The sequence below is a fragment of the Phallusia mammillata genome, chromosome 2, assembly GCF_965637545.1.
Source record: "Phallusia mammillata chromosome 2, kaPhaMamm4.hap1.1, whole genome shotgun sequence".
In the NCBI taxonomy this organism is placed as follows: domain Eukaryota; kingdom Metazoa; phylum Chordata; class Ascidiacea; order Phlebobranchia; family Ascidiidae; genus Phallusia; species Phallusia mammillata.
In genome coordinates, this window is record NC_137253.1 from 23,755,779 (window position 1) to 23,770,716 (window position 14,938).

The 14,938-nt window shown below is 36.9% G+C and overlaps 2 protein-coding genes and 1 long non-coding RNA gene across 4 annotated transcripts; 1 reads left to right on the forward strand and 2 right to left on the reverse strand.

The window, feature by feature from the left end:
- Positions 1 to 591: 591 nt before the first annotated feature.
- Positions 592 to 2,050, reverse strand: LOC145215414 (uncharacterized). 2 transcript variants are annotated; one of them, XR_013857299.1, is made up of 3 exons: positions 1,938 to 2,050; positions 1,805 to 1,861; positions 592 to 1,657 (listed from the first exon to the last, which is right to left on the reverse strand). It is a non-coding gene; the product is annotated as an uncharacterized LOC145215414 (long non-coding RNA). The 2 variants fall into 2 exon arrangements; XR_013857298.1 differs by having other exon boundaries at positions 1,805 to 1,872.
- Positions 2,051 to 6,858: 4,808 nt separating this feature from the next.
- LOC145215060 (uncharacterized) lies at positions 6,859 to 13,130 on the forward strand. The gene is made up of 13 exons (XM_080083704.1): positions 6,859 to 7,051; positions 7,198 to 7,415; positions 7,973 to 8,083; positions 8,146 to 8,312; positions 8,412 to 8,621; positions 8,927 to 9,008; positions 9,070 to 9,147; positions 9,406 to 9,609; positions 10,028 to 10,286; positions 10,457 to 10,574; positions 12,125 to 12,306; positions 12,372 to 12,467; positions 12,546 to 13,130. The coding sequence occupies exons 1-13, from the start codon at positions 6,971 to 6,973 to the stop codon at positions 13,023 to 13,025; spliced, it is 2,286 nt and encodes a 761-aa protein (XP_079939830.1). The 5' UTR covers positions 6,859 to 6,970; the 3' UTR covers positions 13,026 to 13,130.
- On the reverse strand, positions 13,104 to 14,608 carry LOC145215061 (uncharacterized). Its single transcript, XM_080083705.1, has one exon. The coding sequence runs from the start codon at positions 14,487 to 14,489 to the stop codon at positions 13,476 to 13,478; it is 1,014 nt and encodes a 337-aa protein (XP_079939831.1). The 5' UTR covers positions 14,490 to 14,608; the 3' UTR covers positions 13,104 to 13,475.
- Between the last annotated feature and the right edge of the window lie 330 nt (positions 14,609 to 14,938).

The window sequence follows — 14,938 nt, forward strand, 5'->3', positions numbered from 1 at the left end:
ATATTGAGCAAATACAAATTGCCGTTTTTAGCGACTATAGACCCTAAAGTTTGACAAAAACGAGTATTTGTATTGTACTTCAAAAAGACCTTCGTCGAACCCCTGATCCGGCGTTGCCGAACCCCTGGGGTTCGATCGAACACCGGTTAAGAACCACTGATATACATAAACCATCTAATGGCGTCCAAAAAGCCCGGATAATTTAAAACTTAATCCACAAATTAAGCTAAACAGTCTGACGACCAGTCTGAGCTATTTATGACGTCATAATCTATATTGTGACGCAAGAGGTGACTGATTATTTGCATTGTTTGCACACAATAGGCGTATATAAAGTGTGATGCACAGGGTTACTAGGCTGGTAGTATTCTTTAGTCTTACAAAATCCATTGGAAGCAGTTTGAAAGTCAAAATATGTAGCAGAAGAGTTTTTTTACGTCACGGCCGCCAGTGCATATATTTTAATAAACATGTGCACGGCCGCACAAAATCCTCTGTTCGGCCGCATGCGGCCGTACGTTGTGCACCCCTGGCCTAGTTAAACTCAGGTGTAAAGCGCCTCTAGCGGAAAACAACAACACAAGTCCAGCATGCAGTTACCAAATGTATATAAAACATGAAACTGTCATTAATAAGCAACTGATTTGGGCACCTTTTAAAGCGCCTTTAGTACAAGATGATAATACGAAAGTGTACAAAACACAACTGTCATTCAGGGCTAACGTACTGCAGAGGTTTGGGTTTGATACAACGAAAAAGTGAAAAAACGATGAAAGATTAGGTAAAGCAAAGCATGCATGACGTTTCAGGCCAATACTGCTAAGCACAAAAACAAACACTTTAAATCAAACCCCCAAAAAACAATTGTGTTTTGCATAATGAAACATCATTGCTAAGTTATAGAATGAAGTACTGCTACATTGCAAGGAAAGTTCTTACAATAAACAACAGTTTGCTTTTGTCAGGTTAAATCTGTAACTATAATTTGTCAAGTTTGCATGGCACTAAAAAACAGCGAAGAGAGGGAGCGTAGGCCTAGTTTACGAGAGAATGCGTGCAAAAATACATTAAAACATTGTTGTGAGGCAAATTCGTCGGCATGTTACGATGCATAGAAAATCGCGTAAAAGCAAAGTGTTTTTGCTACTATGGAGTTGCATTACAATTCTTATCCTCGAATTGGATATGTTGCAGGGCGGAATTATTAAAAGCATCGCCGAGGGTTCTACACACCGCAGTGTTGTTCAAACTAAACATGTCCGACTGTAACATGCCACTGTGTTGGTATGCGCGTGTTTTCGTGTAAAACAGTGAAACGTGTGTGGGAAGAGGGCATAACAGCTCCCGAACAAATGCGTGGTGAAGCGCATCGCAGTCGCCAGGGGCTGACTATAGAACAAGTCCACCCCAGAATCGAGCCCAGCATGACGTCACATTGTTTACGTCACTGTGACGAATGAAGTTGCAATAGAAACACGGACGGTTGGCATCTGACCATGGGAGGCACCGAATGAATAGGTTGGACGTCGTTCAGGATGATGTTATGCTTCAGATGACATCATCTGACGTAGTGTCATGACATCATTGACGATGATGTCAGAGGAACTCCCGCGCTGAAGGCAGCGTGCTTTGGACATCAGTTAAGCGAGGACGACGTCTGAAATATATCAGAATCGGTTAAACTTAAGAAAAACAACTAGCGTAAATATGGACACAACAACAAAGTTCTGCAATTTAAATTACAGGTTTTAGGTATAAAATCCATTAGTAATTTCATCAGTGATTAACAGTGAACTTTTGTTACCTTTATTACTTTATGGTTAAAATAATTGCTCACTGACGTCACTCTTCGCTTAAGCATCTGAAAAAAAACTTAAAAAAAACTAATTATACCATGCGTTTAAGGGTAATAAAACTATTTGTAAACAAAGTTTTACCTGATAAAAAAACTTATTTCTTCTTGGTTATTCTTGTTTCTTTTTCTTGCAAATGGTAACTAACAAACCTGTTGAAACATAAAACCTAAATTTCTAAAACTGCTTAAACCTAAAAAGCTGAAAAACAAAAACACAGTTTGGTAAACCTGCAAAAACGTTAGACTTTGAGTATTTAAGGAGTAAGTTATATTGTAAGTTTTAAACAGCAAACACACCCGAAAAGACATTAAAACCTAAATTTCTAAACCTGTTTAAACCTTAACAGCTGAAAAACAAAAACACAGGTTTTTAAACCTGCAAAAAACGTTACACTGTAAATATTTAAGCAGTAAGTTATATTGTAAGTTTTAAATAGCAAACATACCCGAAAATGCATTATTTATACCTAATTGTAAATTCCTAAACACCTGGAAACTAAAACGAATTATTCATTGGAAGTTAAAGTAAACAGGTACAAAACAATAGTTAATGTCCAATGCCTAATCTGAAAAACAAACCAAGGTTCAAAATTACAAAACCTGAAAAACAAAATAAATTGTTATTAATTCAAATATTTCAAAAAGGCTTTTTTAAATATGAAAAAGAACTTGTTTGTTAACCCTGCGGAAATAATATTAAAATCTGAAAAACAAAACAACGATTAAACCTATAAAAAATAGAAATTGATTTCCTGCAGAAAAAAAATGAAGTTTAAAAAACACAATTGTCAAACGTACCTTTTATTGGGTGGCATGAATTTACAAGTTATTTTGAATGTATTTTTGCATTTTTTAATTTCAATTTGTAAAAATTCCAATATTTTCACCAAGAACCTGAAAAACAAATAAAAAATGAGTTTTCCAAAAAAAAACGGATCAACAACAAGAAACTTACAATTGATCAAGTTGACTTGGAATAGCAAGAATAGCAAAACCTGACAACTAAAGTTTTTCTCGTTCTAGCGCTTGACTATGGCGGTTCCCATGGTAAGAGCGAGCGACGGGCGATAAAAAATACGCAACAATAACATCATGGAGGACCTGTCGGCTGATGTAAAATGGCACAACACCCCCCAAGAACTGGTCTGCTTAAAAAGAAATAAAAGAATAGAAAAAGTGGACTCCGCACACAATTTTGTTGGTTAAAGAGGGAAACGACAGAGATATATCATACTTTTGGTACAGAAAGTATCATAATTAAGTTTTAATTTGACAGAAAAACGTAGTCGGTGGAACAAATGTTGTTCGTCTGCTTCGTTTGATAAGTTTCTGAAAAAACGTTGGAACCGCCATTGTCTCTGCGCGCGCGACGTAAAAGTACACAAGCTAACCTCAACTAACTGCCCTGCATACAACCGCCGCAAATTAGCCTAGAAAAGTAGAAGGTGAGTCTGTCGTGTTTTACAACCACCCAATTGTCACTGCCCCATAATGACTAGGTGACCGGGTCAAGCAGGAATAAGGAACTGAATTAAGTATTAAGTAAGTTAGCCTAAATCTACAAATAAAGAAATGGGTTTAACCAGCAAAATGGGAAATTTGGGGCATTTAAGTGTAATTTTTAGCATACAAGTTATATTGCGATTAACAGGAGTTATTACATCACATGCGTGATATCCAATTCTCGGCCTCTTTTTAGGAAGGATAACCTTGAGCCGGATGTACAAGCATGGATAAAAACAAGCTGGCCAAACCCGATAAAAAAATCCACAACAACCCTAACTTTACAGTTAGCATAGGCGCAATTTGTTTTTCAAAAAGGGACAGTAACGTATTAAAGCGTATAACTCAACAACATCGCGTCACTGCCCCTTGCCCTCAGAGTCCCCCCGCAAGGACCCAAATGTTTTACGCAAACGCAGGGCTGGGGAAAACTTAACAACAGTTTGCGCCCTACCAGGGTGGATCACGAAACTTTTCGGACTATATGCAAAGCCGGTCTCCTCTGGTCCACGAGCCTGGACCTTCATTGGAAATAGCGGTGTTCCTACTCGGTGTCGTCTGCACCGCGGCCAATGCAATGCGGTGGAGGCCATGCCCAGGCCGTGTTTCTATGCGCACCTTATTTTAGCTGAAGCCATTTAGCAACGCGCCACACCTAACTAGAAATCGATCTAAACTAAGGCCCTAGGTGGCGCGCGAATCCCAAACGTACCCCACCTATGTTGCCTAGCCTAACCTTAGTTAAGGAGTGCCACTGTAGTTCTAACCCCTAGCGCCAACTTGCTGACATAGTAGCACTCTTACTGACTTGGACCACTCTTTTACCAAGAAGGACTTCCTTTACGGGCCCAATTCGGACAAAGAATAGGTCACTCAACCCTAGCGCCAGTTAACCTAAGTTAGGTCTAACAGTTCCGCAACCCGGTTGACCCACGACAGACCCCTATGTTTACATACAAGTAAAATATTTGAAGTTGATCGACGATGATGTATGAAAGTTAAAGAGATCGTTGAGCAAGAGAACACTGGATTCTGCAAATAAAATAACACATTAAGTAACGTGTAACAGACTGGGCTGTGCAAGTTGTAAAAATAAGACCGACAAGGTTGAAACTACACAACGCGCTTAGCAGATTTTAAAAGCCACGCCGATTTTAAAAAAACGCGCCCGCTTGTGTGACGTCACAATGCCTAAAGAGCAAAGTGTTGCAAAGGTCTTGTGTAGTGATTGGTTTTTCAAGGCTTAAATGGCTGCTGGTTACGTTCGTTTCGATATGCTATTAAGATTGAAACTGAGATTATAAATAATGTTAATAAACTAAATTATCTTAATATATCACTATGATTAGGTTTGGTGCAACAAGTTATACACAGATAACTTATTCACAAATCAGATCAAATAGGTTTAAACGTTACAATTCACCTACAATTTTCGTAAAATCAAGACCAGCATACGCTACAATACTGTCGAAGCAGTTATTACTTCCATTATTATTTCGTTTATGCAATTGTTTAAATTTCAAAGCGTGGCAAATATTTTATTTTGCAGCATGGTTAAAAGACAGAACTTGGGTTTACCTTTAAGCTTCTGGATGATTCCACCTCCGCACGCCGCAAACACCACGAGACTGTGACTGGAATGACTTTGGCACGCCAAAACTCACTGAGCGCTGATTGGCTGCGCCCACTCAAGCGTGTTACATTTTGATGATGTGGCGTGGATCAAAAGTTTAGGAAGTAGAAATTTTAGCATTTAATTTTGAAAAAAGGGTTTAAAGTCGGTTTTGAATTAATCGGATGTTAGTACTGATTATAAACCACAGTTAGCAACATAAATTGATAATTCCTTAACAATCAGGCTTTCAAGAACCCTAAAACTCTGACCCCAAATTTGTTTTGGGAAATAAATTGATTGTAATTAAGTGCGACATGACTATAGGCCTCCTTAACCAGCTTTGAAAACATTATATCTTTGCTTGTTATTTCAATCAACTTATAAATGTGGATGTGCTGTCTTCGCAATTTTAAGTGAAAATATAACCAGTAGATAAAAAAATAACAAATCACAACAATCAATGAAAGACTATAAGACACAGTCGGGCGTTTTGCGGCGCAATAAGGCGTAAATAGATATTAATATTAATGATGATAGCATGATCATTTGAATAATTAATAAAGCATGTCACTTTTTACCTCTATTTGTGCTGTTACATTTATCAGTGAACTTGGCTTTATAATCCTTCCAGTGTGCTTTTCTACACAACAATTTTTTGAAAATGCGTAAATACTGACTTAAACAACGGCCCAAAAACACCTTCAAGCACTATGCGTTATTTTGAGCTCTAAATCTTTGTTGCCCTATAACATGCAGCGCTACAAAAGTGGTACGCTAAAATGTTGTAGACCAGGGGTCTTTCACACGCTGGCCACATGCGGCCCTGCATTAGTTTTTGTGTGGCCGACAAAGCATTTAAAATTGAAAGTTGTGTTATACAAGGGGCCAAGTAATGATGCCCAACGTGCGACAGATACAATAGTTTCAAAGTGTGATCACCAAAACGTGTGCAAAGTTTGGCAATACAAAAAAATGTAGTGCTTTTTTGAAGCGAGACAAATATTAAGCCTAAAATGATATTTTTTGCATTCGGAAGATGCAAGTTGTCAAAGATTTTGTAAACTACTTAACCGACAACCAAATCAACCAGGGACCCACTTTTCAATCGCGATTTAGAGTTGAGAAACACTACTCACGAAATCGACATTTTTGGTAAGAATTAGATGTGGTCTTGAAATTTTTTTGGTTGTTGCGTCACTATGTGCAATTATTTTCCAAAACCGGATCTTTCTTCAATTATTCGACATCCCAAAATCGAAAAAACGGAAAAGCTATACCTTAGGTTTTTTTCAAAAATCAGGTCAAAATTTTGTCTCTCCGATTCCGGTTTAAACCGGTTTGGAGATTCGTTAAAAAAAATCGCAAAAACGAAACGCTATTATAGCCTTCTTTCAAAAATCGGGTCAAAATTTTGTAAAAAACGGCAAGGCTAGCATTAAGTAAAAGCGGTTCTTACTGGATTATGTGAAGGCGATATATGATGTCGGATGTATTCAACAATACAACTGACAGTTAACGAGGCATTAACACTGATATATCTTGTGGCATTTGAAATAAATATAGACGCCGTCGATGTAAACGCTACAGTACCTTGCTCTGAAGCCCATATTCTTTTGTGGTGACAACACAAAAAATAATAGCCAACGGGTTGCTTTATGCTGGTTCGTTTCCGCTTCCGGTTCAACGCCTAACAAAATATAGGGTTCAATTCCCATTCAGCTTTTCCAGAAAATGTGGTTTTAGGTTCGGGTTCGATTAAGATTGAACTAAAGCGCTCAAACCGGTTCGCGGGTTCGGGTTTAGTCCATGTGTGTAAATTTGACTTTCTATTGAATTACCCCCTCGCTCTAAAAATGTCATGCAATACTGACGAGCGCCACAAGTGACAAACAATTATTACCGTGGCAATAGCAGCGTCGTTGTTTTGATTCACTGGTGGGGGGAAATACGAATATCTTAATAGTTTGTCGGCCTCGGTCAAATGTTAATTTCAAAGTATGAAACCAGCAAAAATAAAACCCCTTTCTCCAATACTGGAACGCCATACACCCCAACATCCTCTTCCCGAAGAATTAAAGGTAACTGTCCAAATTGTTTGATGTATTTTTTACGGTACCTTTGTCAAAATGTGGTAACTGTTGCTGTAAAAATTAGAGATAATTTTAGTCATAATTTCGATGCACATTCTGTTTGTTTAGTTATTTTTTTATTGCTGAAAATTTAGGAACTGTCCAGAGATGCAACTGTCTGCCAGTTTTGTGGAGTGAGCTACTTAATCCATCATGAAATTAAAAAGTTGGAGGAAAAGGTTGCTCAGCTGGAATCTGAGTTAGAAAAAAACTGTGAAGCAGTGGAAAGAGAACCAATTTTGAGAGCTGAACTCGAAAAGAACAAACTAGCCCTTCTTTCTCTTGATGTGGTGCTCAAGGAAAAAGATTCAATGTAAGGCTGATTAGCAACATTAGGAAATTATAAAGTACCTTTTTATGTTTAGTTACATTAGGTGACTCTCTACATTGTATTAAAAGTAAAGTTGTATTCTCTATAATCACTAGCCCAGGGTGACCGCAAGTCTTCCTGGATGTTGGTGTTTGCAACAACAAGGCAATAAGCAACACACATACATATCACAACAAAACATGAAAAAAGGGCCCTGTTGCCCCATAACAGATACATTATGACCTGCACTTTGATGTTTTACTACTTATTTAGGGCTGTGACTGTGACATTTTTGTACACAGAAAGAGTTAGCAGGTCACACAAAAGCTGTACCTAGTGTTTTGACAACACTGTACTGGTTAACAAAAATTCAGTTTTAAGCAATATTGAAACATTAGCATCATTTGCAAATTTTATAGAATTAAGTCAATAGTAAATACTCCCGCAATAAGCCTGTAGTTTATAATTTAACCTGTTATTTAGGTGCATTTTACAAATTAGCAATTTTTTATGGTTATGTGCATTTTTTTCTAAGTTGAAACCATATCTGTTACTTTCAGTATTCAGCAAATTACTAAAGAAATTGAGACATTGAAGGAAACAAATGAAAGTTTGTCCCATGACTTGCAGAAGCGACAGAATAGCATGAACAAAGCAAAATCTGAATTAAGGTGAGCCTAATTTTTTCTTGGTATGTGGATTTCTAAAACAAAAACGTAAATTTTCCATACAGAGCCTACAAAACTACTGTGAAGGATCAGCTTCTAAAAGTCAGAGGAAATGTACATTTAGTTAAAGCTGATGTTGAAAAAATGAAGCAAACTATTCCAAATGAGTTATTATCAGCCCACCAGAACCTGGAAATTGTTCTTAAGGATTCACTTGGGGCAATCACAAAAGGTATACTATATATCACAACTGGTGTTGGTGTGGAAACAATTCAATGTCCGACACACTTTTTCTATCGCTTGGTGTTTGTTTAATTTGGGTTGTGTTTAGAGCTGAAAAATGAAGCTACAGATGCAATAAATTTGGAAGGAAAAGTTAAACAACTTCAAAATGAATTAAACATTTCCCAGCAAATGACAATAAAAGCGGAAAATCAGCTTGAAGAGCAACAAAAACTTATTTCAACGTTTCATCAAAGACAGAGTGCAGAATTAGAAACAAGAGACAATAAACTTGCTCTCCTAACCAAATCTAATGAAGGTATTTAAACTGTGCACAATGCCTTTCATTGTGGCAATAGTCTGTTCAATTTTTCTAGGTCAAGGTGCACAGTGCACAATGTAGTATTTTCACAGTGTAATATTTATTTTTTAATCCATTCAATTGATAAAATGTATAGATTAGTAGGTTTAATGTTTTTGTTTCTTTTACAAAACATGCATATAATCACTGAACAGTCAACTTTACTTTAAAGCATACATTTTGATTAAATCTTAAATTTACCAACTTTCAATTGTTTTTGTATTATATGGTTGCACCAGAGGTAATGTCGTATTTACTTTTAGATTTAACCAAGGCATTAAAACTTTCCGAAATCCAAATTAAATCCTCACAAAGTCAACAAAATCAGCTTGAAGAGGAAGTTAGGTATGAAGCAAAAAATAATAAAAAAGTTTTATGTGCACATAACACATTTTATGAAATACAGAAAACTACAAAACAGTCGCCAAACAACACTTTCAAAGCTTCAGAAAACTGAAATGAATGCAGATTTGACTATACAGCGGTAGGTACTGTCACTCCTATATTCCAGACAACATTTCTTTCTTCCTAATATACTGCACAGTGGATGCTAAACCACATCAAGAATATTTAAAATTGGGACTTCTATCAACTTCCCAGGGCTTATTACCAGAGCTTAAGTGTTATTTACAAACCACATGTAAAAATTATCCTCCCTTCAAGTTTATTATTCCACCCTTGATTAGGAACCACTGTGTTTAAAGAAACACTACAAGCTTTTTTATACATTTTCTCATCATAGGCTTAACAAGGAATGTCGACAGCTTAAAAGAGACCTTTCAAATCAAAGAGAAGAAATGGAAAAGATGAAGGAGATTCAACAAAAGCGTCAGCAACAAGCAGATGAAATAAATAGAGAAGCTCACCTGACAGTGGGTCAAATGGAACAGATAAAATTAGACTTGGATGAAGCCAAAAGTAGTCAAAAGGCATTAATGCATGAAAGGTGAGTTCCAAATCAAAAAGTTTGTTGTAGTGAAATGCCTGTATTGAACCTGTTGTGCCAGAGGTTGTCTGTATTAAGCGACAGACATCAACACAAAGACACAGGTGTAACAAGGCGACAAAATGAAAGTGGCTTTATGTTGTTTCCCTAAAAATAACCTCATTTTGAAAGTACAAGTAATGATTGAAGCTTGTTTGCTTGTAACCATGCTTAAACATTTATTGCTTGTTAATTTTGTAGTACAGATGATTTTAGTTATTTGCCAAGTTGTGAAGCTCTTTCATGCTCTTAACTTAATTTTCTTAACTCATAATCAGTTATAGTGCAATAAAACATAATTTCCAAATAACCAGAATCTTCTGTATTCCTGTTAAATATGAATGTATACAATTCAATGAAAAAAATTTTTGGCATTAAGGGAGCTTATGGTTCAATCACATCAAAACCAGATAGAGCAGCTTCGAGAAAGTTTCAAGAGAAAACTTGATGCATCAAATTCATTGCCACTGAAAGCACAACAAGAAATGCAAGCAGCAGAGGAAAGACATAGAAACTCTCTTGCAGAATTGGAACTAAAACTCAAGGGCGACTTTCAGATTACTTTAAGTGTAGAAAACGACAAACATGCCGAAGCGATGCAAGCTGCAAAAAGCAAGTTTCAACAAGACCTAAGAGAAGTGTGTCCTGTCACTGCTAAGTTGCTGGTTTATCATTTTTTAATTCAAGTTTTTTAAAGTGCATGTGGGATTTTTGCTGTTTTGATTTTGATATTATACCAATGTAAACCACAATATGATCTGTACTATTAATTTAAAATTTTCTCACACATATTTTTCTTGTTTGGCAGCTTCAAGCTGATCAGCAAAAACATGTTTTGCCTATGAAAAACAAAGTGTCAGGTTTGATGCAGCAAATTGACTCAATGACAAAACGACAAGAAGAAAAGGCAGCAGCATATGATGAAGGTCAGTGCAACACAAATAACCAACATTATGTACTTGTGGACCCCAATCGAAAAGCTGAGCCCCAGCCATTGACATTGGGTTTAATACATACCTGTATGTGCCAGTGAAATTTATGCAGCATGTAGCCTGCAATTCACTAAACTACACTTCCAGTACATTCATTTCTATAAATTTTGTGGAACAATGAAACTACTTGTGACAATCCCTGGTAGAAGAAGGCACTAATTTCTAGTGATGGGACGATACCAGGTTTTGAAGCGAGTACCGATACCGAGTACGAGTACCACATGTATATACCTTCGGTACCGAGTACGATTACCGAGTACTTAAGTGTAGTGTTGTACTTAGTTGTATATCACTGGCTAATTTATCTGCCATGGCCGAGGTACAGGCGTGCGCACACACATGCAGAAAATTGTAATCTCCACGTCATAGCGAAAAAAATATACGTAAACTGGCGGAACTTTTTTCCACTTTTGTGCTGTCCGAAGCAAATATTGGCATAAAGTTGCCCGTATTCTTATGGTGTAAATCGGCCTTCGGTACTCGCACGTTGGTATCGAAAACTGAGACAAAATATTTCAATACCGAGTACGAGTGTCGATACCACTGAAATCGTTCGATACCATCGATACCGAGTACCAGGTATTCGTCCCATCACTACTAATTTCTAATTATGGGCTCCCACACTTATTGTTTTGATCAGTGGTCTTCAACCTTTTTAGTGAAATCACCCCCTTTCAAGGGCACCAGCTCAAAATCGCCCCCCTTTGATATTGATGTGGGCAGTTAGATTCACCCAGCAACACAAAAGCTTCACTTAACAGTTAAAACCTAATTTAATTGCTAATACAACACGCATGATCTATTTCTGGTAATTGTAATGCAGCTGAGGAAAATTTGTTACATCATAGACAAGATAATATTACGATTATGTGCGAACAACCGCCTTCTGTTGTTAAAAATAATAGGGCATTACTCGGCAGAGGAGAAACCTGTACATTTCACATTAACTTGCAATGGATTCACCAAATTAAATGTTACAAATACTTGCAGTTTGGGAAGCGCCAGTAGGTCTATAGAAAGTGTAAAAGAAAACCAATTTGAGGGAATGCTCGTTACCGTTGTATTTAAAAAGTATGGCCCGTCACCATACATATAGCTTGAACAAAGTGTCCCTTGTGGCAAATTAAATGCCCAACCTTGCTTACAAAAAAATAAAACAATCGCCAGCAAACACAATGTATTCAAATGGCAACATGTTTAAGCTAAAGCGCCCTGTGTCCCTGATGTTTGCAAGACGAATACAATCTGCTTGTAAGGTAAAGTTAGCTGAGTCTCACAGTTCTTGTACATATTTATACAATCAGTAATGTTGAAATCGCCCCCCTTTAAAGTCAAATCGCCCCCCAACTCCAAAAATTGTCACCATCACCCCCGTTAAAGAACCCTGGTTTAGATGCAAAGATATGTTGTTAAAAGTATTTTTTCTGCAAATTAACATGGTAAACCACTGCAGTGTGCTAAAAGTCTGACTTTGTTGTGTTTAGAAAAGCAAAGTCTGATGAAAATAATTTGCCAACTGGAAGAGAAAATAACAAAACTAACCAGTGAACAGGAAGACCATGCCACATTCAATAAACTTGAGACTGTTGCAATCCAGCAAAAAAATACAGAACTGCTACATCGAAATGAAGATCTTACATGTGAAAATGTCAGACTGCAAGAAGAGGTTTGTTGCAGCATCTGTAAATAGTGAACTCCTATGTTGTGTGTAGTTAATGGAATTTATTGCAGATAAACCTTTTGCAAGACACTGTGAGGCGTGAATGTGAAGAAAGGTTTGAACTCACAGATGCGCTAAGTCATGCCAGAGATCAACTGCAAATAAAGGTATAAACAAAAACTCATGACATTGCTGTAACAACATGAAGAATGGTGGATACCATACGTTTAAATTTATTCTTGTAGAATCCTGGTGTTGCTCTTGCCCAATCATTCAACAGTCCAGTATCAGCATTAAACAAGCTTAACCCTGGAAACATGAAAAAAGAAGCTGGCTTTCTCTCTGGTCAGACCATGAAAAACTTAGAAATGGATCTAGCAGCTACTTCCATGCCAAGGGGGCCTGGTCATACAATGCCATCACTAAGATCCTTACCAGACATCCTTCCAAAAATTGAAAAGATGGCCAATGGGCATCCAAAGCTTCATAGCAGCTCTAGTGGAACGATCAACTCCACCACAGTTTCGACCCATGTAAGAGACATTTCATTTGGAAATGAGGATACCATGAGAAGGAGCCAAAGCTCTGGTGCAAATGAACAGTTATTGCAAAAAATAGAGGATACAAATTTGAACAGAAGGATAACGGGTTTACATCAATCAAAGTCTGCAGACAATGTTGACACAGCTCGGCGAAGAATAGCAGCTGCTGTGAAACGGAAATGATGGTGTAACCACAGTTTAAGATCTTTTGTTATTTGTTTTTCAGTTTTTATTTATTGCATATGCTAATCTATATTGTGCTAAAGAATAAAATGTGAAAATTTGAAACGAATTTCATTTATTGGTAGTGCAATTAAAATTACAAAATTTTGTGCCAGTGAAGTCATTACCGGTTTATCCTTGCTTTAAATATAATATGGAACAAAGCAAACTAATACATGTTTAATCTTTGTTACCTTTAGGTAAAACAAGGGCAGTAAAACAGGTTCTGGTCTGTTTTTTAAAAAAGCATTTTCTTTCAAAGAGTTTTTTTTATGTCTTATTTGAGGTTGTGGAAATTTGGCACCCTTGCAAGCAGCCTGGCACTATAGCTTTTTCTATGATACAAAAAAGGTTTAGATTGCAAGCAAGGGTGTAAAAACTACTGGACTCTGATGGTGGCAAGTATTATTGCTAAAGTTCTTCAGTTGAAGTTTCCTGCTTAGTATAACTTTCATCACCTAGAGCCAAGTCATTTTTTAGTTGTCGACATGCAGCTTGAATATGGCCTCGCTTTGAACAGTATTTACACTTGGTAAAAACAAATTTACACTCATGGGCATAATGACCAAACTTTCCACATCGATAGCATCTGTTCTCATCTCTTTTCAACTTTTTAGTTCGCTCAGCAGTTCGTTTTTCAGCTTTAGCTTTCAAAGTATCTTGCACTCTTTTTGCACAAGTTACCACATCTGCACCTGTTGGTGGTGGAACTGGCCAATTTAAACAAATGTTTCTTAACTGTGGATCATGTATTCCAAATGTGAACCGGTCTCGAAGATGCTCATTTATGCGAATCCCAAATTCACACTGCATTGATAAGTTTGAAAGAGCTTCATAATATTCACTTAGTGTTTCATTGTAGTATTGGTTGCGTTTAAAAAATTCATGTCGCTTTTTGAGGGTTTTGCCAGAGATGGTAATTTCAGCAGTGTAAAATACTGTCTTTTTCACTCTATGCTTTAGTAAAGCAAACGTAATTTCATTGAACTTCAGTGGTTTTGTGTGTTCATATAATTCTTCCACAGCCTCTGCTGGTAAGTACTCTTCGATTATGGTCATTTCATCTTCCTTTGGAATGTCATGCACCATAAAATAAACAGAAAATTGGTCAAACAAAAAATCCCAAACATTAGTTTCTTTGTCATATGGGTACAGCTTTTTTTCATGGTAGGGAACAGCCAGCAAACCAAGTAAAAACTTTTCATTAGTTTTTCTTTCTTTACGCAGCTGATCCAGTGTCAGAACATGCGGACACATGGTAAAGCTACAAAGTTCCTTGTACATCGGAATAGGTAAATGGTAAGACATATATGCCACTTGTTTAGACTTTGGTATGTTTAGCTGGGTAAAGATTTCTTCTAAGGTCTTGAAAGTCTCATCTAAAGCGTCTTCACTCGATTTGCTCATACCAGCTTCTTCAGCCATTGGTAGTTTTACTTAAATATGTGCTAATAAAATGAATGTTTATGTATTTACCATTGGTACGAAACAATAACACAAGCACATATAACACTGTCACTGATCAAAAGTTGTTAGTTTACAATGTGACACGGTTCAATGCACACAACATGCTGCATTGCTGTGCAAAATCCATAAACAACATACATTAACAAAAAAATGTGGTAAAAACAAATGAAAGCGTCTATTCCCCAAAATTAACTTCTAAACTACGCTTCAAAATTTAACAAAATACTAACACAGAAACTTCGTCCATAATTGGGTTCTTCCTGCTCTTTGTCCTTACAGCTCTGGTCTTTTGCATAACAATCTCTCTGCAGTTAGTTTTTCGGTAAGCAAGAGATCAAACGCAGTTAACTGCCAGGCATTGAACCTTTGACAACCGGGTACTAGAGAAATAGTGTATTGAAGATCCA